Genomic DNA, 27,568 nt, shown 5'->3' on the forward strand with positions numbered 1-27,568 from the left:
ACAATAGATTAAGTGTTTCTGTGTACAGGAAGGATATGCAGGAAAGGAGTCCTTAAAACCCATCAACAAGCTTATCAAATGGGAAAAAAAAAACTGCAACTGCTTTCAAGGAAATTATAGTGCATATGGAAAGACAAAATTTACATACACCTAAAAAGACAATAATACAAGTTTTTAATTAACCAAGATCTAGATAATGTGGTAGACAATAAGTGCTATGAGAATTCAAAGAGAGGAGAGATATCATCATAAATTAAATCTTTTTCCTTTTAAACCCTTATCTTCCATCTTAGAATAATTACTAAGTATTGGTTCCAAGGCAGAAAGGTGGTAAGGGCTGGGCAATGGAATTGAGCTACTTGTCCAGGGACACATAGCCAAAAAGTATCTGAGACCAGATTTGAACACAGTACCTCCTGTCTCCAGGACTGTGCCACCCCAACTTCTTTCTTGAATGTTTATTATGTACCATTTTGTGCAATCGTTACTTGATTCCTAATCCCTCCCCCTATTCATCTCTAAGCTCTATGAGGGCAGGAACAATAGCTTGTCTAAACTTTGCTTGTCACCCAAGATCTGGCATAAAATTCTATATGCCATCAGCACTCAGTTATGTTGGTTGAATTGAATTAAATTGAATCACTGTGTATAGCAATTATCAGGGAGAAGTAATACCTGCCCTGGACACTGAAGGCCATGTATGATATGGACTGGTGGAGAGAAGTAGGACAGGATGGGTAGGAAGCATAGCAGAAGCAAAGGCATTGAGTTGGGAATGAGCATGGGGCATGGGAAAGATGGTGAGAGGATGGACACCGCTACTCTTCATTGTCTGGGCACATCCAGCCTACCCATTAGCCTTTTCCCCTCCAGGTTGGTGGTTTGTAAGCACTGCTGATGAGCAGGGCTGGGTCCCTGCAACTTGTCTGGAAGGTCAGGATGGTGGCCAGGATGAGTTTTCTCTGCAACCTGAAGAAGGTAGGAAAATAAAAATCAACATTGTATTTATAAATACTTCCAATGACTCCTAGTGAAATGAGGGGATCACTGCATCTAGTGAGAGATTGGACTCTGGTTCCTTTGATCCCTTCTAGCCCTGAGACTCTATTACCCCCATGATGTTATATATTCTATTTGTCCACATTTGTGTCTTTTCGTTCCTGGCTGTCAGTGCTAAAGGGCTGGATGGTGTCTTCTTCGAACTTTGCATCTCTCTCAGCCTCTAGAAAGGTTCTCTATACACATTAGACATCTAACATATGTTTGTTCAATGAAGGCATGAGTGAGTGGTTAAATGTGATTCCACAAATGGCAGCTAAAGCCTTTTTGGTTGGCATGGGACTCTCCAAGCTCCCTCCCGTATCTTCACTCAGTCTTTAGTGGAGATTGAAAATCTCCTGGGGGATGTGTAATCTCTGGCCCAGTAGCTGAGTAAAAGCAAACTTGATATTTGAACTGGGAATCACCGCCTCCATTCCTAGAGGCCAGTTTGGAGAAAAACCCAGAAAGACTTGGCTTCATAGGTTGGAGGCTTCGTAGGTCCTTTGTGCTGATGTTGTAGTCCTATGGAAGCCTCTTCCTCTATTTTCCATCCAAGAATCATTCTTTGGCAGTCCATTACAGGCGTTAAAAGGTCATTAACATAGAATTTGCACATGTATATATAGCGATTTACAAATTTTAGAGCACTACATAACTATCATCTAGTGTTCTTATTATTAAAGATTTACCCAAAGAGATTCCCATAGTAATGGTAGGAAAAAAGGGGCTGATCACTTGAAATTTACACTCAGCCTGGTCTATTAGAATCGATGACCAGGAAGACATTTTTAATAATAACTCAAATGCCTAATTTGCTTTTACTAAACCATCAAGTTAGAAATTACTTGTAATGCTTTTCTGACTTAAATGCCAATAGGTACTGTCCATTTTTATACTAACTTGAGTAAGGACACCATTAAAATAATCAAGGTGAAATGATCAAAAGAGCCTTCCCTGTTTGGATTCTAGTATTTTGTGATTTAACTTGAATTGCCAACATAGAAATCTATGTTCCCATTGCAACCATTAGTCTCCAGCAATGCACTGGTTTTCCTTTAATAATCATGAATGCTGGGGGAAACTGGGTAGCTCAGTGGATTGAAGGTCAGGTCCAGAGATGGGAGGTCCTGGGTTCAAATCTAGCCTCAGACACTTCCTAGCTGTGTTTCCCTGGGCAAGTCACTTAATCCCTATTGCCTACCCTTACCACTCTTCGGCCTTGGAGCCAATACACAGTATTGATTCCAAGATAGAAGGTAAGGGTTTAAAAAAATCATGAATGCTGAAGAGATACAAAAGGACACCCCCAACCCATTTCTTCATATAATTGAGAAATCCAAAGGAGTTACACATTGTGCATGTTTTCAGACTTTTCTCAATATATTGCTTGTGTTTATTTTTTTCTACTTTTCTTCTTTCTTGTCTCTAAGAAATACTATTTATAGGGCAGCTAGGTGGCTCAGTAGTTTGAGAGGCAGGCCTAGAGGCAGAAGGTCCTGGGTTCAAATCAGGCATCAGGTACTTCCTACCTGTGTGATCCTGGGCAAGTCACTTAACTCCCATTGCCTAGCTCTTACTGCACTTCTGCCTTGGAATCAATACAAAGTATTGATTCTAAGACAGAAGGTAAGGGTTTAAAAAAAAAAAAGAAATACTATTTGTTATGTAGGGTGGCTCTCTGGGTGGAGGGAGAGGAAGAATACTGGGGGAAAATATAATGATTGTTAAAAAATAGAAGACATCAACAAAATCTTATTTTAAAGACTACAACAGCAAAGAATTCGTGAGTGAAACTATTCCCAAGAAACCCAGGACCTGAAACTAGTTAATTATTCCTAATATGAGGCACATAAGCAGGTTTTCGAGAAACAAGATCAGAATCAACTCCTGTTGCTCTAGCCCGCCTGAGTGCTTTTTATGAATATTTGTGGTCTCTAGTATCTGAATAAGCCACTGTAGCTTTAAATGTAAGGAGATCAGTTATTTCAAGGTTTTTTAAGTCATGAGCAGCTTTAAATATATTAGTAATGTGTTTTTTTTAAATACACCCCCTTATCCAAAACATCAAAGATGTCATGGGGTGTAGCAGAGAGAGAGCCAGCCCTAGAATCAGAAAAAGTTGTGTTCAAGCCCAGTCTCTGACGTGCACGAGCTGCGTGATTATTGGCAACTCTTTAAGACCGAGTTTCGTTGGTTTGGAGAATTTCCTAATCAGGACTTTCCTACACGGGTCAAAACTCTGCCACCCCCTCCTTCAAAAAGCAATCCAAGCCATTAACCTTTTTGACACACTTCCAGAAGTTTTCCCAAACTTCTCTCTTAATTAAATTCAAAAATGAATATTATTACTGTCTTGTTTTTTCCACTACTTATGCTATAATCATTTCTCCAAGATACTGGCCCCTCTCCACTGAATCCTCCCTTCATAAAAATGGGAAGAGTTAAATAAAACCCAATTAACAAACCAACTATACATGACAGCGTGAGACATTCTGCATCTATGGCCCCTCTCCACCCCCAATGCTTTACCAAAGAAAGGAAAATGTTTCTTCATCTGTTTTTTGGAACAAAGATTGGGCAATACAATTTCATCCCCTTTTTAAAAACCTATAATCAGTGGGTTTCTCCTAAATAATTCAACCCCTAGAGTAGAGATTCTTAACCTTCTTTATGTCATGAACCTCTTTGGCAATCCGATGAAGATTACAGATCCCTTCTCAGACTAATGTTTAAATGCCTAAAATAAAACACAAGGATTTAAGGGGAAAAAAACAATTTGATGAAATTGAATTATCCCAAAATATTTTAAGAAGCAAGTTCATGGATGCCAGGTTAAGAACCCGTAATCTCAAGCCTTTTATAATCTGATGTTAAACACAGAACCGGGTCGGCTAAGCCACTGCTCCCTTAGGCAGAGTTTGGGATTCTTACTGGGGGACTTTCTGCCTCTGAGAGATCAGATGTGATGTGGAGTGAGAAGTAACATATAGATAAATAAGAATAAGAAACAATGGTAGGTATTAGGTACTAACTCTGACTTGTGAGTGCTGCCTTCTCATCTCCTGTTTTATCCATTTCCTGGTTTCCACTACTCAACATGCTTCCTTCCCAGTCTCTTGGAGATACTGGTCTTTGCCCCGGCACGTGGGTCGCCGTCGGACACTTGGGGACTTGTACACCATTGGATGGGGTCAAGGTGGATTCTGTGGAGGCTTGTTTTTGTTTTGTGTTTGAAGCCTGGTCCCCTATTTCTGCCCCATGCATGAAGTCCCCTGTCCCTGTGGCTGTGTGTGTGTGTGTGTGTGTGTGTATCTGTGTACTGCATGTTGATAAATAGTGACCTTGCTTGTGTCACTTGTACTAGATAAATTTGTGTGGGGGCCTGGAAAGAGGACTTGTCCTCCTCCTCTCTCACAGCTGTTATGCTGCAGAGGACGCCTCTCTGCTGAGTTTCCTCCTCAGGTGTGATGATTAGCTCCTCTGAGCACATGCCTCTGAAAGCACAAGCTTTTCTCTTAGCTTTGAATGGGGTCAGAGGCACACTCTCCACCCACCCCTACCCCGCCACGCACAGAGCTCTCCCTAGGATGATGTCCTTTACGTACTGGAGACAAGGCATCCCATCTGGGCAACATCCGTTCTTCACAACCCTCTCACCTGATGGGACCTCTCACATACGCATAGGGCTTGGCATCTTTCCCTACATGGTCTGCAGTTTTCATGAATCAGTGGAACAGCCGACTCAGCCACCCCACAGGATACGCCATTATTTGAGTCAACTTACTTCCCTACTTGGGTGGATCAGGGAGGTTAAATAAATAAATAAATGAACGCAGTGTAAGTCAGCTCTCCATGCCAGACAGGCAGGCCACCAAAAAAAAAAAAAAAAGCCCATTATGGGTCATTGGAGAGAGGGGAAGGAGAGAAGGAAAGGAGAGAGGAGAGAGGGGAGGAGAGAAAGGTCTCTTGCAGGCTTCAGCCTCTCAGCTAGCCTTAGCCTTCGGTGAGAAGGAAAGGAAATTCTCCTGGGGATTGAAAGGTTGCAAATGCAGGAAGGCACTCCTTCCTTCCTAGCTTGCCTGTCGCTTCCTTTTAGAGTTGAATGTTGAGCATGGGGGAACCCTCCCCCCCAAAGCTGTTTCCTGTGGTGCTCTTTCTCTTATCCCCCTCACCCTAGGTGTGAATGCTTTTTTTTTTTTTAGTTCAAAGATATTTTATTTTCCTAATTACATGTAATAATAATTTCAACGTATGTTTTCCAAAACGATAAGATCTAAGCCATCTCCCTCCCTTACCCCTTCCCACTAAGAAGTGGTGAGCAATTTGATCTGGGCCATATACGTATTATCAGCATGAATGCTTTTAAGCCGCTGAAGGACAAGTTTGTTCCCTTGCTTTCTACTGAGTTGATGTCCTGAATCTAGATGATTCCAAAGGAACAAACCCTCTCTGCTTGATGGCCTGAGACCTTAGGGTTTTACTGTGGGAGGGAAATTGCTGAATTTAACTTTTCTGAAAGGAGCTAAGAAAAAAATCCAAAAGCAACTTTGGGGAAATTGGTATAAAGAAGGGAGAAATTACCTATTTATATTTGTCTTCTCCTGACTATATTAATGGAACTTCTAGCTGTCTTTGGTTGGTAAATGATCTCATCCTCAAACCATCTGCTGCCAAATGGATCTAATCCCTCAACACTACAGGCAGCCAGGTTGCCAGATTCAAACTGGAGATTGTCTTAGCCATGTGAAGCTTTAACCCTTCCTATCCTGGGTTGGCTCTAGATACTTGAAGATTGGCTCATCTTCAGTGAAGGCCTGGTAGTAGACCTCAAAGGATGATTCATGAGATTCTAACTAACCAGGAAATTAGCAGTTCTCATGAGGCTCCCAAAGACCTGAGAACTAGAGTATAAAACTACAAGAGCTTCAAATAAATTTGGGACATCTGCCTCATGTTCCCTCCAGTGCTGGGTGGAAAAATAAGAGACCTATTAAAAGGCTAAAATAAGCTCTCCAGTGTTCACTGAGGCTTGAACAGTTTCTGAAGGAAGGTTTTCTGACCTTAAGGGGAAGAAAGAGTACTTTTTAAAAAACTTGCTATATGACAACTGACTTTTCTCAATGACACTTCAGGCTTGACCCATTTATGATGTTGTCTTTTGTTCTTAACAGAGGAGAAATATACCGTCATTTACCCATATACTGCTCGAGACCAGGATGAAATTAACTTGGAGAGAGGGGCTATGGTTGAAGTTATCCAGAAAAACCTAGAGGGCTGGTGGAAAATCAGGTATTCTTCCTATCTCCCCTACAGCCTTAGAAAGGGGTAATCGAGATTTCTTACATCTTTGGACTCTGTTGGTGATGATATATGGAGGCAAACCTTTCGTGAGGATTTTTGGCCTGGCTCTGAAAAAGAAGTATCTCTTATATGTTTTTCTCCATCATTTTATTCTTCTTTGTGACCCTGTAATAAACAATCTCATCTTCAAACATACACAACCACAGCTTATCAGGAACTATTAGAAATCCTGGACTCTGACTATAAATATTTCTCACAACTGGCAACTCCGTTGGAAACTACTTATTTTTTTCAACCCCACCTTCAAGTAGGGGACAAAGAAAAAACATAGTCACAAATCCCCTGTGTGTGAAAACACAAATATATAAAAGACCCATGATTTCATCAGTGTGGAGACATCCCCAGTGTGCAAACTCCCTCCTCTGATTCAGATTGCAAATCATATGTGACTTGGTAGATAAATCAAAGGGAGCTGCGGGGGCACATTGAGATTAAGTGTGTTGCTCAGATTCACAAGGCTAGTAAGTATAAGACGTTGTCTCTAGCTCCACCACTATTCAGTGCTACCACTGTTCATATGGAAGAAAAGCGTTATTTCTTTGCTATGCCACTACAACAACCCCTGTACTTCTCCTTCTGATGAGTTGCTTTGCTTTGATGCTAAGCTTTCCCCAAGGACAGGGGCCCATTGCCTCTTTCTCTATCTCTCAGGGCCTAATAATAATGTTATTAATATTATTGTTGGTTGCATTTGTACAGCATTCTGTTTTACAGAGTGTCCTTCCATGCATTAGCTCATTCTCTGTCTTTTTTTTAATTATAATTCTAATTTTTGAATATTTTTTCCATGTTTACATGATTCATTTTCTTTCCCTCCTCTCTTCCCTCCCCCCTCCCAGAGCTGCCAAGCACTCATTCTCTCTTAACAACCACAGTGTGAGGTAAATGAGAGAGTTATCGCCATCCTTGTTTTTTAGATTGGGAAATGGAGTCACATAAAATTCAAATGATTTTCCCAAAATTACATAGCATGATAGTAACAGCACCAAGATCTCCTGACTCCTAGACCAGGCCTAAAACTTTCCAGATCACCAATTCAGCAATATTGCTGTGTATCATTGTGCTAGAGAGCTGTAATCATCCCCAGAGGAAAAGCCCTTCCTCACCCAGAAATCTGAGTAGGCCTAGGAGAAAAGAAGTAGGAGAAAGGAGAAAGCAAGGGAAGGTGTTTTTCTTAGAATTAAAGAATTTTTCCCCCACCATATGATAACATTGCCTTTGAGGGCTGCTGTTACAGCTGATACAAAGCAGGGCGTCCTTCCCCAATCTTAGGCCAACCCAGAATCTATTCAAGACTGGGGCTGATATGAAGGAGCAACATCCATTCCCTGTACCAGCCCAAGTCACTGAGACTCCACTCCAACCATCCTGGCAATGTTCCTTCCCCTGTTCCTCTCCCAGAGGGATCTTAGAATCCCTGCCCCACTTTGACCCTTGGGCCCAACTCCCTGTTCACCAGTATGGGGATCAGAAGACGGGACAAACCCCTTCTGGTTTCCCACCCTGAGAGGCAGACACCGGGAATGCACCCAAAGAACTCCAGGGTGATCGATCTCTAGACTTTTGCATTCCCCCTGCAACTGAACCCTCCTTCTTGTCTTGGCCTAATTAAAGTGCAAACTCAATGGGAGAAAGAACTATTATCCTTTTCTTTTTGTATCCCTAGCACTTAGCATAGTATTTGGCAGAGAGGAAACAATAAGTGTTTTTCATCCTCTCCCTTCATTACTAAAAAAACTGACGAGATCTAGTCAGCCTCCCTCCCTTTTTTGGCCAAGACTTTATTTTAAAATTTTCATCAATATTCATTAATGATACCAATCTATAGATTTTTTGTTTGTTTGTTTTACAGTGATTTAGATATTAGGTCTATATTGTCACAAGAAAAGTCTGGTAAAGTGCTTTCTTTTTCCGTTTTTTTTAACACTTTCCTTTAGTATTGGAATCAATACTCTGTTCTGGTTCCAAGGCAGAAGAGCAGTAAGTACTAGATCCATGATGGCAAACCTATGGCATGGGTGCCAAAGATGGCATGTAGAGCGCTCTCTGTGGGCACGTGGCTGCCACCCCCACCTCCAGAGTTGGTTACTAGAAAGTTAGAGGGACTGGAGCAGAGCTGCTCCCCTCCCCGTCTCCACCATGTCTGATGGCGTTATTTTTACATTCCCACCTCTCTGCCCAGCAGTCAATGGGAGCACACAAGGGGGTAAGGTGGGTGGCTCACAGGCAGCAGAGCTGGAGGGGAGCAGAGCGCTCAGACCACTCCCTTCTCCCTCTCTACCCTCACTGAGGACATTCCTTAATTTACCTGCCCTTCTGCCCAGCAGTCCAATGAGAACACCTCCTCCTTCCTTTGTGTGGGGTAAGGAGAGGATGGGGCATGTGGTCTCTGAAGGGGGGCGAGCACAACACTCAGTCTGGGGGGTAGGGTGGGGGCAGGACCTTGCACTTCATCTCAAAAAGGCTCAAGCCATATCTTTTGGAATTGGTCAGGAGTGAGCTTATGAGTTAGGATATAGAGTGGGAAGGCTGGGAAGAAAAGAGGCTGGGAGCTTTGCTATTGTTCCCATAGGTCTAGATTTGCAAGGTTGGCTTCTTCTAAGACATTCCACCCACAGTTCAGGTAATCGGCCACCAAGAGAACAATAATGCCTCTTTGTATTATTTCTCCTGAAAGGGTGTAACTTGGCATTTTATATTACAAAATCCCATGACAGACTATGATTCCTTCAGTCCAGAACAAAACCAAAATCCCTTGACTTATTTTTCTATTCAAAGGTCCGGTCCCTGGGGGGAGTGGTGGGGTGGGGTGGCTTTTCCCTTCCATTCAACTATTTAAGATACATGAATATTATCAGTTCTATGATTTTATCGTCTTCTTAACCTGCTACCAGTTTTTTAAAGCCCTATTTTTGCTTTTGAACATCTCAAAATGTGTTTAAACAAAATACAACCAGGTTTTTTAAATCTGAAACATACATCATTTTGTTCACTGGTAAATGTAAACAAATCTTTACTTTGAGATGGCTCTTGGACAAATGGGATCAATTCTATATTCCACATCACCTCCAAATATTCTGAGTTACCATTTAAAGCCCTAGAATGACTTTCTGTGTGCACCAGACACCGAGTCTGGGCTGATGTCTGTAATAAAGGGAGTCAAACAGTTGTTCAGTTTGTATTTATATCAGAGGACCTCAAGCTCTTCATAGATTAATGAAATGAACACAGACTAAAAGCTTTATCTCATGCCTTGCTTCAGGCCCTTGACTAATCTGTCTATCCTAAAAGTACATGTAATAGGGATAAAACTCTAGCCAAGATTTTTATAGTATCTTACAATTTATAAAATATTATATAGGGGGCAGCTGGGTAGCTCAGTGGATTGAGAGCCAGGCCTAGAGATGGGAGGTCCTAGGTTCAAATCTGACCTCAGACACTTCCCAGCTGTGTGACCCTGGGCAAGTCACTTGACCCCATTGCCTACCCTTACCACTCTTCTGCCTTGGAGCCAATACACAGTATTGACTCCAAGACAGAAGGTAAGGGTTTAAAAAATAAAATAAAATATTATATACATTACCTAATTTGATCTTTAAAACAGCCCTTTGAGTTGGGTAGGTGAGTATTACTAAATTCATTTTATAAGTAAAGAAATTCCTTTACAAAGAAATTAAATAATTTACCTAAGATCATTCAGAGCATGCAAGCCAGATAGTAGCAGAACTGAGACTTGAACCGATGCCTTTTGTCTCTCAGTCCCATGTCCCTTTCTTTATACTTTAGTAGGCCAAGTCAGTTTAGAAGGTTGGAGAGACTTTCTTACTGACACAAGGAAAGTATGATGGGAGCTGACAAAAGATATTTCTTTTCCTAGATTTCAAGGTAAAGAGGGCTGGGCCCCTGCCTCCTACCTGAAAAAAGGCAGTGGAGAGCTATTTGCTCAGAAGCTAAGCTCTGGGTCACCAGCTCATTCATGTACTGTCGATGTAGATGGCATTTCCCGGCAGCAGAACTCAGGAAGCAGAGAAAAGGATATACTCAACAACCAGAGAGATGGGAGGTTTGAAAGCCGCCCAGGGCTAGATGGTGACATCAAGCAAAGTGAGTAGATTACCAAGCAAGATAAAGAGAAAATATATCATTGTTCAGTTCGTTCTTTAAAAAAAATTTTTTTAATTTAAGTTTTAAAAAATGTATTTCCAGGTATCTCAACCTCTCTCTCCCTTCCCCACACCCTAGAAAGCATCATCTAACAAAAGAATATGTATATATAAAGTATGTTTTTGTATTCCTTTTCATCAGTTCTTTTTCTAAAGGTGGACATTCACAAGTTATTCTTCAAATATTAATTCTGTAGTTGCACATAATGTTCTCTTAGTTCTACTAATTTTACTTTTCATTATTTCCTATAGGTCTTCAAGTTTTTTTTAATTAATCTGCTCATCATTTCTGATGGCATAGTAATTCTCCATCACAATCATATAATTTGTTCAGCTGTTCCCCAATTGATAGATATCCCCTCTATTTCCAGTTCTTTACCCCTACAAAGAAAGATGCTATAAATATTTTGAAATATATAGATTCTTTTCCTTTTTCTCTGATCTCCTTGGGAAATAGACCCAACAATGTATTGCTGGGCCTAAGGGTATATATACAGTTTTATAACTCTTTAGGTATAATTCCAAATTGCTCTCCAAAATAGTTGGATCAATTTGCAATTCCACCAATAGTGTATTAGTTTCTCCATTTTTCTACATCCCCTCCAGTGTTTGCCATTTTGCCCTTTTATCATTTTAGACAATCTGATAGGTATGAGATGATGTCTCAGAAATATTTTGATTTGTATTTCTCTAATCATTAGTGATTTAGAAAATTTTTTATATACTTATATATGGCTTTTATTTCTGCATCCAAAAACTGTCTATTCACATCTTTTGCCCATTTATCAATTGAGGGAATAGTTCATTCTAATAATAATAACTTAAACTTGTATAATGTCTAATGCTTTTGTAAGTTCTTTAATAGCATTATCTTATTTAAACCTCACAGGTCTATTGGTATGATTATCCCCATTTTCCATATGAAGAAACAGATTCTGAGGGGCTAAGTGACTTGACTAAAGTCATATGACTAATGGCAGAACTAGAATGAAAATCTTGGTTTCCTGTTTTCCACTAATTTCACCGTCCTGCCAGGAATCACATTTATAGACTTCTGTGAGCCTTATGAAGAAAGGATTTGGTTGGGGAAAGGACTTCCAACCATTAGAGAGGAAAAATCCTTCTTTGCCCTAATTAGTTGCACTGTTTTTTCTGCAGGTAGTTGTATTATTGAAAAACAAATAAATAACCGTATTGCTTACACCAGGGCCATCACCTTACTAGGATGCATAAACTGCTATTTCTGTTTAGCAATACTTTGGTTCCAGATGGACTGTTTCCTGTTTCCCAGTTACTTTTTTTTAAAACCCTTACCTTCTGTCTTAGAATCAATACTGTGTATTGGTTCTAAGGCAGAAAAACAGTAAGGACTAGGCAATGGAGATTAAGTGACTTGTCCAGAGTCACACAGCTGGAAAATGTCTGAGGCCAAATTTGAACCTGGGTCCTCCCTACTCCAGGCCTGGATCTTCATCCACTGCTGCCCCCCAAATTTCTTTTATTTTTATGTTCTTGATCACCATTTTCTGACCCTATTTGTACAAAATTCTTTAATCTGATTGAACATAAACCCAGTGAGAGTAGGCTCCATTTAATTTTTATCTTTGTTTCCCCAACACCTAGCACAGCATTTGGCATATATACTTACTGATTAAATCTCTGACTTGAACTACCCAGAATCTCCCTTTCCCCTGTAGCCATGGTCAGTATTCCATTCCAGTTTGGCTGCTCTGGACAAAGATAGCACTTTGTTCTAGATCCTTGGCTATGCTGATCAGGGTTGAGAGTAAGAAAAAGGGAAGGAGATGAGGCAAGACAAGAAGGATACCTGGAAAGTAAGGCTCTCCCTCAGAATGTTTGAGGTCAGAGCACAGAATATATTCCTATTAAGATCATGATAAGGGACCATAAATCTTAAACTGAACAAATCTCAGAGGCCTCCTAGAAGGAGGAGGAGGAGAAGGAAGAAGGAAGAGGAGGATGCGGAAGAAGCAGGAGGAAGGGAAATAGGAAGAAGAAGATGAGGAGGAGAAGGAAGAGGAGGAGGAGGAGGAGGAAAGAGGAGGAGGAAGAAGAATAGGAAGAAGAGGAGGAAGAAGAAGATGATGATGATGATTACAAAGTACTTAATATATACTGCTTCATTTGATCTTTGCAATAACTATAAAGTTGGTGTTGTTATAGGAAATTGAGGCAAAGAGAAAATAAGTGACTTTTCTCCTGCGTCACATATATTTGGTCTAATTCTTCCTGAAGATATCTCCACTATAGCACCTAGCTCCCTCACAAGAGGAAATTGAGACCCAGGGAGAGTAAATGACTTGCCTTAAGTTACTGAGGCAGGAATGAAAGCATAGTAGCTGGGGATAATTCCCTCCTCCTCTCCATACCCTTAAATTTTACTTGATCAGATATATATATATATATATACTGAAGCCTCCAGTTAGTACATTGTGGGCACTGTGCTCCAGTCAAACCTCCACGGAGACTTCCCCTTCCATAAGTCTTCAGGGACAATCCCATCCTATAGCACCAGCCTCCACAGTCCCTGAGAGTGTCGGCTCTTGAAACTTGGTGTTCTTAAGGAAAAGGGGAGACTTTTCTCTCACTGAGACCAGAAGTTTCTCCTCCTCTCAAACATATGGGGCATGTACCTTTTCCCTCACCCAGCTACAGGTTTTCTCTTGCTTCTAGAGTGGAAATTCTGGAAATCTCTTTCATTCTAGAATAGACAAAGGCTAGTGATTCAATTCATCTTGAGAAAAGCTGTGTTGGTAGAGTGGCAAGAGCCCAAGCTGGGAGAAAGCTAAAGGGAAGGGTATGAGTAATATTGCAGGAGGGAGTTGGTTCTTCCCCTAATTGGAGTTTTGACCTAAAATTCTGAATTTTTTCTTTTACTATACTCTCATACTCTAGTTGGCATTGTAATTATTTGTATGTATATCTTTTTTTACTCCTTAAGTGATAGCAGCCCTGTCTTTTTTTTTTAACTTTCTACCGCTCCTCTATGCATTGTGCCTATTTGGTATACAATAAATATATGTTAAATTGGGAATACTGAATATTGAAATGGAATGCAATAAGATCATGTTTCTCCATAGGATCTCCAAAGATGAGGCAGAGACCCCCTCCTCGACGAGACATGACCATAGTAAGTAAAATCCTCACCCTGGGGAACCGCGCCCTTATTTGAAAGGCCCGTGTTATAGGATAATCCTTAATACTCACATATTTTTTTCATATTCAACAAAGTATCTTCATAGGCATCCTCTCATCTGGTCTCACAACAATCCCAATGTACTCATAGTAGATCTGGTAGATATTATTATCTACTTAACATATAAAGAAACTGATGTTTAGTGATAATAAGTGACTTGCCTAAGGCCCCATATCTATGTATTTATATATAGATATATTTAAAACCTTTACCTTCTGTCTTAGAATCAATACTGTGTATCGGTTCCAAGGCAGATTTGTGGTAAGGGCTAGGCAGTGGGGGTTAAGTGACTTGCCCAGGGTCACACAGCTAGGAAGTATCTAACACCAGATTTGAACCCAGGACCTCCCATCTTCAGACCTGGCTTTCTATTCACTAAGCCACCTAGCTGCCTCCTTTGACAAAGTCAAAATCAAGACAAAGACAAGCCTTTGACTCTTAGGCTAGGACCCTTCCAGTGGATAAAAATATGTAAGGCTGTGCCCCTCTAGATGAACAAAACCTAAACCTTGGATGAAATGGGAATACTTCCTGTAGTGATATCCTAGTTTCTTCTGTTCCTTTTTCTCTTTAAAAAAAAAAAAAAGTCCTTGTAGCCCTAGAGGTTTTCCCATACGTGCCTTCAATTGAAAAGCTACTAGCTCACTCATAAGATCAAAAATCCAACATGTCTCTTTAGAACCAGATCAGATTTCAAAAGAATTAAAAATTACCTCCTGAGTTTCAATTTCTTAGTAATACGCTTTACATTGAAATTAGTTTTGTGTTTAATTCCATCAGCCTCGAGGTCTGAACCTGCCAAAACCCCCTATCCCACCCCAAGTAGAAGAGGAATATTATACCATTGCTGAGTTCCAGACAACTATTCCGGATGGAATCAGTTTCCAAGCAGGACTGAAAGTTGAGGTAAGTTGACCTGACCTTGCCTTTCTACTTCCAGCCTCCCTTTTCCTGCTCTGACTTCTTCCTTCCTCTATAATTCCCTCTCATCCTATCATTTCCTTCCCTGCTATCTGAACAATTCCTTGGAATTTCTTTCTTCTGAGTGCTTTTTCCTCTTCTCTCTTGATGATTCTAGGAAGTTAAGGTATTCCCAGTTCTTTCAGAGATTTTATGTAAATATATGCATTTGATAGGTAGGAATAACAAGAAAAGACCCCTCACTTGGCAGCATGCATTATGAATGCCAGAGGTGATGCTTGAGATGGGCCTGGAACAGGCATTACACCAAAGTAAGGATGGATTGACCCAATTCTCCAGCACAACACAATTGGTGGAATAAGTCATCATCACCCATACACTCCCTCCTCTCCTTTCTTTTTTCTCTCCTTCACGTTCATCTTCCCTATCATCAGAAAACAAGAACAACAGGTTATATCAGGTGGACAACGTGGCATGCTGTTTCTGTAAAGTTGCCACACGTGCACATACACACCGTTCTAGATGAGAAGCGAGCAGAAAAAGATGACACCATGACAACTGACGTCAGTTGTAGTCGACAACTGAACAAACATCTTAAGTACCAGACAAATAAGAAAAATACAATTTCTGCCCATAGGGAGAGCTTATGGTTCATGAGTGGGAGTCCAGTGTCTCTTTCAAAGATCTCATCAGCTCCCATGGGCTCAAGAATAACCTCTAAACAGATGGTTCCATAATCCATATACAGTCAATTCTGCTATAATTTGACATGTGTTCCCCAAAAGCATAGTGCTGTGCAAAATCACATCACAGGATTTAAGGGAATAATGGGGTTAGGGACACAGTGCTCAGAAACTTTGTCAATGGCACATATTTTCAACTGCTTTCTGAATATCTCATCTCAGATGTCCCATTGGCATCTCAAATTCACCATATCTAAAATGAAATTCATTCTTTCCCCCTGAGTATGCCCCCCTCTTCCATTCTTTTCTATTTCTGTTATATGTACCACCATTCTTATAGTTACCTTTATTCACAGTCTTGGGGAGTCATTCTTGACTCTCCCTTCATCATTCATAACCATTACTTGTACAATTTCTGTGTCCTGTTAGTCACTTCTATATCTTCTCTTGTATCCATCGCCTCTTCACTCCCAAAGCCAACAACTTGAGTTCAGGTCCTTATCACAACCCTCTTGGACTACTGTGATAACCTCATAATTGTAATCCCAACTTCCAGTATTTTTCCACTCCAATCTGAAAGAATAATCTTTCTGAAGCATGGGTCTGACCATGTCCCTCACCTCTCAAAAACTTTCAGTGGCTCCCAATTGCCTCCAAGGTAAAAAACAAATTCTTTGAATTGCCATTTAATGCCCTTCATAATCTTTTTCACCTGCTGTTCCATCCTAATTTCATATTCCCCTTCATATATTGAATATTTCAGACAAACTTCTCTACCATTTGTTCCTTGAACTCACATTAGCATTAGTGCAAGTAGTCCACCATGCCCAGAGTACACTGTGTGCTCGTCTCTGTCCCAAAGAATCCTTATCTTTCTTAAAGGTTCAGCATGGCTGCCATCTCCTCTGTAATGAAAATTTTCCTAACTCTTATTAATATTGCCTCCTTTCTTTCTTTTTTTTTTTACTCTTACCTATTTGTATATGTGAAGGGTGTCCCCTCCTTCCTCCAATAGAATGGAAGCTCTTTGAAGGCAAAAACAGCTCTATTTGTGTTCCCCATCATCTCACTCAGTGCCTGGTATATAAGCACTTAATACCCCTTTATTAAATTGAATATGTGCACATGGTGATGCAAAGGGAGATAAGCAAAAGGAAATCCAAAGTACCCCAGGAAAACTTGAAGAGCAAGAGATGACTTTCAGCTGGTGAGATTAGAGCCCAAACCATATGTTCTACTTTTTTAAAAGTCTCTCACCTCCTCTTCTTTTTCTCTTCAGCTTGTCTCTTTCTTTGCTGCTCTCTTCCTTCTTTCTCTTCTGCCATTGTATTTCCAAGGATTGTTTCCTCCCCACTGTTGACATTTAGGACAAAAAAAAAAAAAGAGGCTAATCTCTAGCCCTGACAAAACAGCCCCTAGAACAGAGGTTCTTAATCTGAGGTCTGTAAAAAAAATGTTTTATATTTTGATAACTATATGTCAATATAATTGGCCTTCTTTGTAATCCTATATATTTTAGTTTGTACATTTACACACATTATTCTGAGGAATGTATAGCTTTCACCAGACTGTCATGACACACAAAAAGAACTAAAAAACCATTTGTGTTCATTGTTCTTACTCCCTGAGATTGTGGTCTTCAACCCATCTAGCTTCTTATCCATTGGGTATCATACACACTCTCCTTTTTCATCAGAAAGAAATGTGCCCATTGCTGGTTATTTAGGAGAAGAAGTATGAGGATTAGGAAGAAATTATACCTTTAGATCTATTATCAACTACTTTACATTTTCAAAGCATTTTTAAATGTTATCTCATTTGAGCCTCAAAAGAAAGTTATTCTTATCTCCATTTTCAATAGGAAAAAACTTGAGACACAGTTGGTGATTAAAGCCAAGTTCTATCTATAGCTAGTAAATAGCCAAATGGAGAGCAGGACCCTGGGATCACTTCACAACATTTTACGGCCTGCCTGTGTAAGCAACACACCTCCTTGTGGATTATTTTCTTTGACTGGTCCTCCTTTGTACTGAAGTCCTCCAGTCAGAACTGTCTTTACCTAAAGACTTGCAATTTTAAAATAAAATTCAGCCTAGGGACAACTGAGCTGGGACTATTTTCTGTGACTTGAAAGGTTCACTATGAATATGGGCCTGAATGATCTCTCTACTAGATTTCCATCCTGTATTTCCAATTATCTGCTAGTCATTTTCACCTGGATTTTCCACTCAATATGAACATGTCTAAAATCAAATTCCTCTTTACTCCTTTCCCAGATTTTCCTACTGACTTTCATATTTCATTCAGTCATACAAACTTAAAACTTCCCATTGATCTTTGACTCACACAGTAGTATCTGTTTTCCTTTGAAATATTTCCTGCATCCTTCTCTTCCTGTCTAATCCCACTGCCACCAGATCAATCCAGGTCTTCATCTCCACCCCTCCCCAAATTATTACACAGAGCCTCACATACAATAGGGCCTTAATAAAAGTTGAATTGATGTGAATTTAACTTCTGTCATGGCTAGGTAAAGCCTATCGATCCCTTCTCAGAATATTATTTTTAAATACATAAAATAAAACTCATAGGATTACAAAGGAAACCAATTATATTGAAATAATCAAATATTTTTAAAGCAAATTTTTGGGTCCCAGGTTAAGAACTCCAATCTGATGTCTCTGCCTCCCAGCTCTCCTCATTCTAACTCATCCTGCAAACCCCTCTCCAAGCCCATCTCCCCAAAGTACCACTTCATATTATTCCTCATATTATTCCTTCATATTATTCCCTGCTCAAAAATCTTGAACTCTACCATCATCTATGGAATAAAATTCAAACATGAATTTGGCATTCAAGGCTCTTTATAGTCTCACCCAAAGCTAGTACAAATCCTATGCTGCAACCAGTACTCACTGTCTCTCACTTGGGCATTGAAATGTTTTTTGCCTCTTTAACTTGATTCATGCCATTCCCCCTGCCTAAATTTGAATGCCCTTTCCCTCTTTTTTTACCTTTGGAAATTGTATTCCTCTTTCAAGGCCCAGCTCAAATATCACCTTTTACCCAGCTCAAATGCCACATTTTCTGTGATGTCTTCCCTAATCCATCCCTTCCCTCTAGACCAGTGATGGGCAAACTTTTTAAAGAGGGGCCAAAGGAAAGGAAATGTTCATCTGTCAGTCTTTTTCTAAGGCACCTTTCGAAGTTTCATTTTATTGTATCCTACTCATTGTATTTGTCAGATTAGGAATAATGTCATGCAGAGGGATAGAACATTTCAGGGGGCTGCATCTGGCCCAAGAGCTGTAGTTTGCCCATCACTGCTGTAGACCATTCGTTCCGTGCACAATGCTACAAATATGTACTCCATCTTGTCTCTACTTTTAGATTATAAGATTCTTGAGAATAGCAATGGCCTATTATTCTTCTTGACACATAATAGACACGATAAATATTTGTCAAATAAATGAATGAATGCTGATAACCAGTTGTGACATATTTCCTGGTGAATCTTTGATCTCTTTCCAAGTTTTAAAATGTGGCCATAGCATCCCAGCAGTTTTCCATTTGGCCCATATCCAAGAGAATAGGAAGTAGGGTTTCCTGTATCTCTAACCTTCCTGGGGTTCCCCAGTGCTAAGAAGATTTGAGGAACTGGATGTATGACTGCTCATTTCTTCCAGTGAATCAGCCACAAATATCTAAAATAATAAACTAAGAGGAAGAGAACAATGATATACATCTCTGCTTTGAGGAATTTATTATTTCACTGATGTGATTTAGTAGTGATGTCAATCACAACTTAACCATGACTTCTCATCTTAAAAATGTATTTATGTAACTTTTTTTTATATCTCTTACACTTCACAATATATCCTCCTCCCTCTCCCAAAGTGCTATCCCACATAACAAAAAACAAGAAAAGAAGCTATTGAACTCTACCGTCATTTATGGAATAAAATTCAAACATGAGTTTGGCATTCAAGGCCCTCTAGTTTCACCTGAAGCAGACTTTTTGCTTCATACTTCCTAGTACAAATCCTAACATTTTTGTACTACAAATCTAGTGCAAAACAAGAAAAGCAGTTCAGCAAAGCTAGCCAAAACACTGACAAGTCTGACGTTGTATGTAATGGTTCATACCATAGTCCACCTCTGCAAAGGAGAGGAGATATATTCTCATACCTCCTCTTTAGAACCAAGCATCCTGAAGGCTCTTGTCCCTGTCTTCTCATGAATCCTCTCAAAAAAGCCTATCCAATATTTTGAAGACATTTCTCTAGTTCTCTCTTAATTGTTTTAAATTAAATGATTAATTTAAAACTGTTTAATATCAGTATAATGTTCAGTGATTAAATTTTCTTATTATTTATTTATAATTGAATTATTAATTTCAACACAAAATATAAGCCTCTGCCAAGATATTTTATCCATTCTAAATCACTTTTCCTGTTTTATGGCAATAGTTCATGGGTATTTTGTTTTCTTATTCTGATTTTTAATTTTGCATTATTTCATAGACCCCTTTCTAGATTTCTTTGTCTTCATAAATGTCAGTCTATATTTTTATAACCATTTCCCTGTTGTTAAACACTCTATTTCCCTGTTGTTAAACACTTATGTTGTTTCCAGACTTGTTTGTTTTTTTTAAGTACGTATAATGCTGCTATGAAAAATGTAATGCCTCCCTTATTGCTTGTTTTTAATAACTTTCAGGATATAGTTCCAAAAATGGAATTAATGGGTTAAATGATATGATTATTTTTGTTGACTTTTACTATATACTGTAAGATTGATCTTTAAAAAGAGTGTATAAGTTGGAAGTTCCACCAGCAATGTATAAGTGTTTTATTGTTGTTGTTTAGTTGTGTCTGATTCTTCATGATCCCATGGACCATTAACATCCATGAGGTTTTCTTTACAAAGATGCTGGAATGACTTGCCATTTCCTTTCACAATAGCTTAAGGCAAACAGAGGTTAAGGAACTTGCCCAGGATCCCACAGCTAGTAAGTGTCTGAAGGCAAAGTTGGACTCCGGTCTTCCTGACTCCAACCTAGACCTCTATGAGACATCTTAGCTGCCCTTTTTGTGAGTGTGCCATATCTATTTCTCCACAAAATGCTGGCACTGATTTTTAAAATTTTAAATTTTAAAAATTATGCCTGCTAATTTAATAGCTGTGATTTGGCACCTCCAAGTTCTTTTAAGTTGCATCTCTTTGATTATTAGTGAAATTACAATTTGTGTTTCCTATTTTAAAACCTGTCTGCATCTTTTGGTGTCCCATAGGGTTCTGCCCTGAACCCTCTTTTTCCTGTTATACTGTTTCATTTGGTGATCTCATCAGCTGCCAAAAGATTTAATTACCACCTCCATGCTGATGATTCTCAAATCTACCTTTCATGTTCTAACCGACATCTCCTTTTAGACATCTCAAACTGGATGTCTAGTAGACATCTTAAACTTAATATGTCCATTTCAGAACTCATTATCTTCCCCCCTTAAGCCTCTCCCTGCCTTTTAGTTTAGGGCACTACTATCTTCCCAGTCCCTCAGGCTCACAACCTAGGTGTCATCTTCAACTAAGTCTATGTCCATCTGTGTCCAATCTGTTTCCAAGCACTGTTGATTTCACCTTTGTAGTCACTCTCAGATACAGCCCCTTCTCTCCTCTGGCACAGCCACCATTCTGAATAAGATCCTCATCCACTCACACCTAAACCATTGCAATATCCCACTAAGGTGTCTGCCTGCCTCAAGTTCCTCCCCACTCTAATCCACACGCCATTCATCTACTAAAGTGAATTTTCTAAGACATAGACCTGACCAAGTCACCCTTCCCCCTCCTTTGTCCCCTCACCCCCAGCCAGTAAACTCTGTTGACTTCCTATCACCTTAAATTGTTGGTGTTCAAAGTCTTTTATAACCTGCCCCATTCCTAGTACCCATACACCTTTCCAGTCTTCTTAGACCTTATTCCCAACCGCATCATCTTCCATCTAGTGACACCACTCCAGCCTCCTTGCTGTTCCATGAACAAGACATTCTCTCTAGGCAAGGCATTTTTCTCTGTCTGTCTTCTATGCTCTCCTTTCTCATGTTAGACTACTGACATCCCTGACTTCCTTTAAGTCCCAACTAAAATCTCATCTTCTACAGGAAACCTTTGCCAACCCCACTTAATCCTAGTACCCTCCCTCTTTTAATTCTTCCCCATTTATCTTCTATATAGATGGTACAAATTTGTTTGCATTTTGCCTTCCCCCATTAGATTGTAAACTCCTTAGGGGAAAGGACTGTCTTGTACACTCCTTTTGAATCCATTGCACTTAACACTGCCTTACTCACAGTCAGTATTTAATAAGTGTTTATTGACTTATTAACCAAATTTATCCATTCTGGAATGAAAATTATCTTTATGAATTTTTAAAACTTTTCCTTATATGCTTTAGAAATTAAATATTTAACCTGACATTTGTCACAAAAATTATTCCCAGTGTGTTAGTGTTCTTTAATTTTTAATTTTAATGTTTAGTTGTATAGAAAAATTTTATCTTAATGTAAGTCAAACACTTCTAAAAATTTAGAAGCAAAAAGTCCTTTCACTTATTTAATAGGAAAAAAAAATCTCACCCTTCAACAGCTAAGACAAATACATTATACCATTTTTCCTTTTTATTTTCTTTTTATAGTTTGGGTTTTTTGTTATGTTTAAGTTTCTCCTCCAGATGGAATTCAATGTTATATTTGATGTGAGACATAAACTTAAATCAATTTTGCTAAATTGCCAACTGACTTTCCTCAAGCACATTTATTAAATAATGAATCCTTCTCCTAGTTTTTATTTTATATAGATTTATCAAACACTAATCTTTGGTATGCATATAGTTTGCTCTCTAGATTCCATTTCATTGATCTATTTCTATGTTTTCTTCCAGTACAAGATAGTTTTTATGACAACCACTTTGTAATATGTTTTAAGTCTGGACTTCCTCTAGTTCTCTTGACATTAAAAAGATGTTCCAGGGGAGTACATGGGCTATCCATCATTCGTCCCTTGCTCTTGCTTTGTGCTGGCCCATCTCCTTTTCTGGTTATAAATCTCTCTGTTGGCATCTTCTGTGTCTACTACCCCTCATCTTATGCAACTTTTGGTATAGTGTGTTATACTCTATTCCTACTCTCCATGGACCTCTCCAATGCCAGTAATGTATCTTTTTAAATGACCAGATTGAGATTTTTCTTTTGACTTGATACAATTTAGAGCATTATTTCCCAATTCCAAATCTAATTTTTCCTGCTACAATAAATATAGTCTATTCTTGTCTCAGCATCTTTAGAATAGCAGCTCCGGCTGGCTTAAGGACTAGGAGCAGCATTGGTAGGGCATTTATGGTGCCAAGGAAAGAAAGCATGGATTCTTTGAAGTATCTGAGTTTTAAGAAGTAACATCATTTAGTAGTCAAAGTTTTGTGTATGGTTAAAATTTGCAGCAGTTTGGTAGTTAGGAAATGCTGAAAATACTTAAAATGATGGAATGCTGATAGAAGCTCACTGAAATTCATTGAAATCCATTGAATATGCATTTTGTTCATATTATGTCTAGTTCTCTGTATATTCATTTTTAAATTTTAAAACTTTCTTCATTCCTTCCTAATAAATAACTATTTTATTATATGAAGTTATATAAATTATATGTATTATATAAAGTTATACAAATGACTTCTAGATAAGGATGGGGAAAACATATTATTGTTTGCATATGGTGGGCACTTAATCATTAAGAGGATCAGATCAATAGGATGTAATAAAATTATTAGAATGTCAATTCTTGGAGGGCAGGAACTCATTTTCATTTTATCTTTGACTATCTGATACCTAGTATAGTGCCTTCACACACAGTATGTGCTTTTAAAACTGTCCATTAAATTGAGAATATTTATTGTCCCATTTTCATCTTTATACCGCACTGACCAGTGGTAATGAAGTTACTTATTCATGACTCTTTTAGCTACTAATTAACTGATATAAAGATATGTATTCCATTTATTTCAGTCATTCAAAAAACATATATTGTTGCTCTACAGTATTCATATGTGTGCCAGATACAGAAAAGAGAGAGTGCCTGCCCTATGAGAGTTTATATTCTACTGAGATGGCCCAATGTGTTCACAAACGAGTAGACACAGGATATATGCAGATAAAAAGAAAGTAACACTAAAGGTACTCCAGAGAATCAGGAAAAAGCTTTTTGAAAGAAGTTTTACTTTAAGTACCAAAGAGAGCTAGAGAATTCTTTTTCCTACCCACTTCTGTATTATCAGAGCACTAATCACTTTTCTATTTAGCATACACATACAGGAATGTCTTTTATTAGAGATATTATATTAACATCAGTTAAGTTAGTTTATGTAAAGTAAATCTTATTTGTTCCGTTGGTATCAATTATAAGATCTAAGATGGGTTCCTTTTTAGAAATTGGAAGAAGTAAAAGCTCATTTTAGACTGACTTGAAAATATCGTCGAGGACGGGTTTGAAATGGCAGGCAAACTGGAATCATTGTACATCTATAGTACTGTGCTGGCAGGAAACTACAGTGCCTTGTAATACTGTTTTAAAGCATCTTTTAAAATTTTTGCATCAGCTGTGACCCTGGGCAAATCACTGCCTAGCCCTTAGAACCAATATCAGAGGGTTCAAAGTAAATCAAATAAACCAGAGGGTTTTAAGTAAAGGCATAAATCAAGTAATAAAGGTACAAATTAAAAAAGCAAAAACAAAACATAAGTAAGGATTTTAAAAAATTTTTAGCATTTCCTCTCTCTAGTTAAGCACCTACACAGAGAGAGAGACAGAGACAGAACTAGAGACAGAGAGAGAGAGAGAGAGAGACAGAAAGAGAGAGTGTGTTGGGTTCTAAGAATTTTCCCCTTCCTGCAAAGACACAATTCTCAATATTTTAGTCCTGTTGGAAAACCCTGTAAATCAAATGTAAAATCCTTGTTACTAAGTTGATCTGTTCTTTTATACTTTTCAGGTGATTGAGAAGAACCTAAGTGGCTGGTGGTATATCCAAATTGATGATAAGGAAGGCTGGGCCCCAGCAACATTCATTGACAAGTACAAGAAAACAAGCAATGCCTCAAGACCTAACTTCTTAGCCCCATTGCCTAATGAAATGACACAGCTGCGCCTGGGGGAGGCCATGGTAGAAAACAACACAAGCCACGAAGCAACTGGCCCCTCTCGGCCTTTACCTGAAGCACCGCACAATGGCATGGACTGTGGCATGCCTTGGTCCAAAGAATGGAAGGGGAAAGAGGGCCATCGGAATGTCTCTTTAGATATGGCTGCATCAGCTGGGTATGAGGAAATCTCTGACCCAGACATGGAGGAGAAGCCCAGCCTCCCACCACGTAAGGAGTCCATCATCAAATCAGAGGGGGAACTGCAAGAGAGAGAGCGACAGCGGATGGAGCAGCTCAGAGGGTCCCCCAAGCCCCCTGGAATGATTCTGCCCATGATTCCACCAAAACACATGCCCCCGCCGAGGGACAACAAGAAAACAGAGCTGAAATCAGAGAAAGGCAAACTATTTCAGCAAAAAAATGAGATGGGGCTTGAGTGTGGGCACAAAGTACTCGCCAAAGAGGTAAAGAAGCCAAACCTCCGTCCCATCATCAAGCCCAAAACTGAACTGCCTGAAGATAAACCTGAGTCTTTTGCCCAGAACCCCTTCTTGAAGTCTAAACCTCAGGTTAGACCAAAACCAGCTTCTTCCCACCGGACAGAGCCACCTCAAGCTGAGGACAGGTTGGATATCTGCAACCTTCGGAGCAAGCTCCGACCTGCTAAGTCTCAGGAGAAGTCGTCAGAAGAAGAGAATCACCACCTAAGTGGAGCTCATGATGTCTCCTTCAGCAACAGTTTGCTTTCAGGGGAAGCTTCTTGCAGGCCTCTGGAGCGAGCCACAGTAGACACCAAGCTCACAACTAAACAGGACAGTCTCACATCAAAGGACATTTCCTCGAAAGTCCCCCCAAGGCCAGCCAAGACGACCGATCCTATGCCCAAGAGTAGTCCTACCACTTCCAAAGAGTCACCACAGCAGAGACCAGTAGTACCTCCTCGGAGGCCACCACCTCCCAAGAAAGCCTCCTCCTCTTCCAGGCCCCTTCCTGAGACCAAAGTGCCATATCGAGAGGCGAACGAGGTCAAGACTGCTCCAGCTCTTGGCCGACCCATGCTTGTCCCTCCAAAGGCCAAACCTTTCCTGCCTGGTACAGGAGGCCAAGAAGAGGTCAAAGCAAAAAGTGGGCTCGGGCCAAAAGCAGCAACCAAGCTAGGAGAAGCAAGGGAGAAACCAATTACTGCACCTTTCTCCACTGCAGAAGTCCCCAAAGATACATTATATGTGGCTATGGCCAACTTTGAAGGGGATGAGGAGACCAGTGGCTTCCAGGAGGGGACTGTGTTTGAAGTACGTGAAAAGAATAGCAGTGGCTGGTGGTTCTGTCAGGTTCTAAGTGGAGCGCCTTCTTGGGAAGGCTGGATTCCTTCCAACTATCTAAGAAAGAAGCCATAGTTCTCATTGCCCTTGTAGGAGCTGTCCCTCCACTATCTCCATTGGTTTCACCTGGGTATTTAATTAGCTTCTTAACTTATCATTTTCAACAAGGCTTTATAAAAGGAAATGATTCCCAAGTGCATTGGGCTTTCCCAAGCTGGAAGGAGCATGGAGAGTGCATCTCCCAGCCTCAATGCAGTTTAATTCCATTCCTTGGTAATCGTCCTACTTATAAGGACTATAATCATCCAACTTATGAGGACTGATGATCAGTCCATCATCAGTGGTAGTAAGTCTCCAATGTTACCATCTCCAGGCCAAATGGCCAACTCCACTCCTATTCTTCAGTCTCTTTTCATGTATAATATGAGAGGGTTAGATGAGACCAAAGTCCCTTCTAAATGTTTTCAGTTACCCACAGAAAATAGTGCTTTAAGTGGGAGAAACAGGTTCTTGTTGGAGCAAGAGCAGTTATTCATCTAGTGGCTCTCACACAGCATCCAAGAATCAGAAGCTGCCCTTTCCCCAGAATATGCTGGTGTTCAGAATCTAACTAGCAAAGGCTCTGAGATATCAGATCCCATAGCCAACCTAGAAACTCCTCTGAGCATCTAAAAGTTAATCCACCTGGATCAAGTATGAAGCCAGGCTCGGTGTCCCAGGATAAGCCTTGTTATGATTCCCCTTTCACATGACCATCAGACCCACATTCACCACCACTGAGTCTTTTCCTAAAAGCTACTCATTCCCATTTTTGTTGTTTGCAGAAATATCTGCTGCCACAAAGGGCCTATGTGCTTTTTCTAATCTTAACAGGTCTTCCCTTCATTAAGGTTATGGTCATCTTTGACTTGTAGAGGGGCAATCTTTCCTCACATGCCATGGAAGTAGAAGAAGACAAGGACGGAAGTCCGCTAAATCTGCGTTTTTTTGTTTTTGTTTTTGTTTTTTGCACTCTGGAAAAAGCTTTATGTCTTAGAAGGGTGATTCCTTACCCTAAGGCAGCACAGCACTCAATACATGCTTTGGACATTACTTAATCCCAGGGTTACCTAGAACTGATTATCAGCCACCTTTTTCTTTCATTATGGTGCTTTTCAAACATGGGACTCTGTCCTTCACGGGTAACCCAGCTCTACTTGGGGGACAGAAGACGGTGGGCCTGAAATAGGAATTGACAGCTAGCTGATGTAAGTTAGGTCAATGGAGCCCTTTGGCTCCCAAAAGCTGAGACAAGGATTCAAAATGTTCCTGCTTCTAAACTAACCACAGTGCCCTCCTCTCTTCCCTTACCCCACCACTTTCTCTACCCACCATTCCTTCCCTCCCTTAAATGTATCTCATCCTAATTTTTCCTTAGGATTCCAGGAGGAATCATTGTGTATTCGTTCCACAGCATCTCATTTTTCAAATGAGGGCAAATGCTTAGGGATAGAGCTGCTAAAATCCATGGCATAGGCCAGGTGAAAGGCAGAGATCCATCAACTTCTACAGCAGTCGGTATGGGGTAAGGGTGGGGAGAAGAGATTAGGGAAACCCCTAAATGGCTAGCCCCATAAGTGCACAGCTCAAGCACCCAATCAACATTTGACAAACTCTTAAGTGCCTA

General features: G+C 39.9%; 1 protein-coding gene across 1 annotated transcript in view; it reads left to right on the forward strand.

Annotated features, from left to right (window-relative positions):
- SH3PXD2B (SH3 and PX domains 2B) overlaps positions 1–26,061 on the forward strand; it is a 95,224-nt gene extending 69,163 nt beyond the window's left edge. The window contains exons 8-14 of the mRNA XM_044659836.1: positions 874–978; positions 4,154–4,237; positions 6,213–6,330; positions 10,280–10,506; positions 13,667–13,716; positions 14,563–14,688; positions 24,430–26,061. Coding sequence (XP_044515771.1) covers positions 874–978; positions 4,154–4,237; positions 6,213–6,330; positions 10,280–10,506; positions 13,667–13,716; positions 14,563–14,688; positions 24,430–25,977 — 2,258 coding nt within the window. The 3' untranslated portion in view covers positions 25,978–26,061. The remainder of the gene's footprint in view (positions 1–873; positions 979–4,153; positions 4,238–6,212; positions 6,331–10,279; positions 10,507–13,666; positions 13,717–14,562; positions 14,689–24,429) is intronic.
- Positions 26,062–27,568: the final 1,507 nt, after the last annotated feature.

Source organism: Gracilinanus agilis, chromosome 2, assembly GCF_016433145.1.
Source record: "Gracilinanus agilis isolate LMUSP501 chromosome 2, AgileGrace, whole genome shotgun sequence".
Lineage (NCBI taxonomy): Eukaryota > Metazoa > Chordata > Mammalia > Didelphimorphia > Didelphidae > Gracilinanus > Gracilinanus agilis.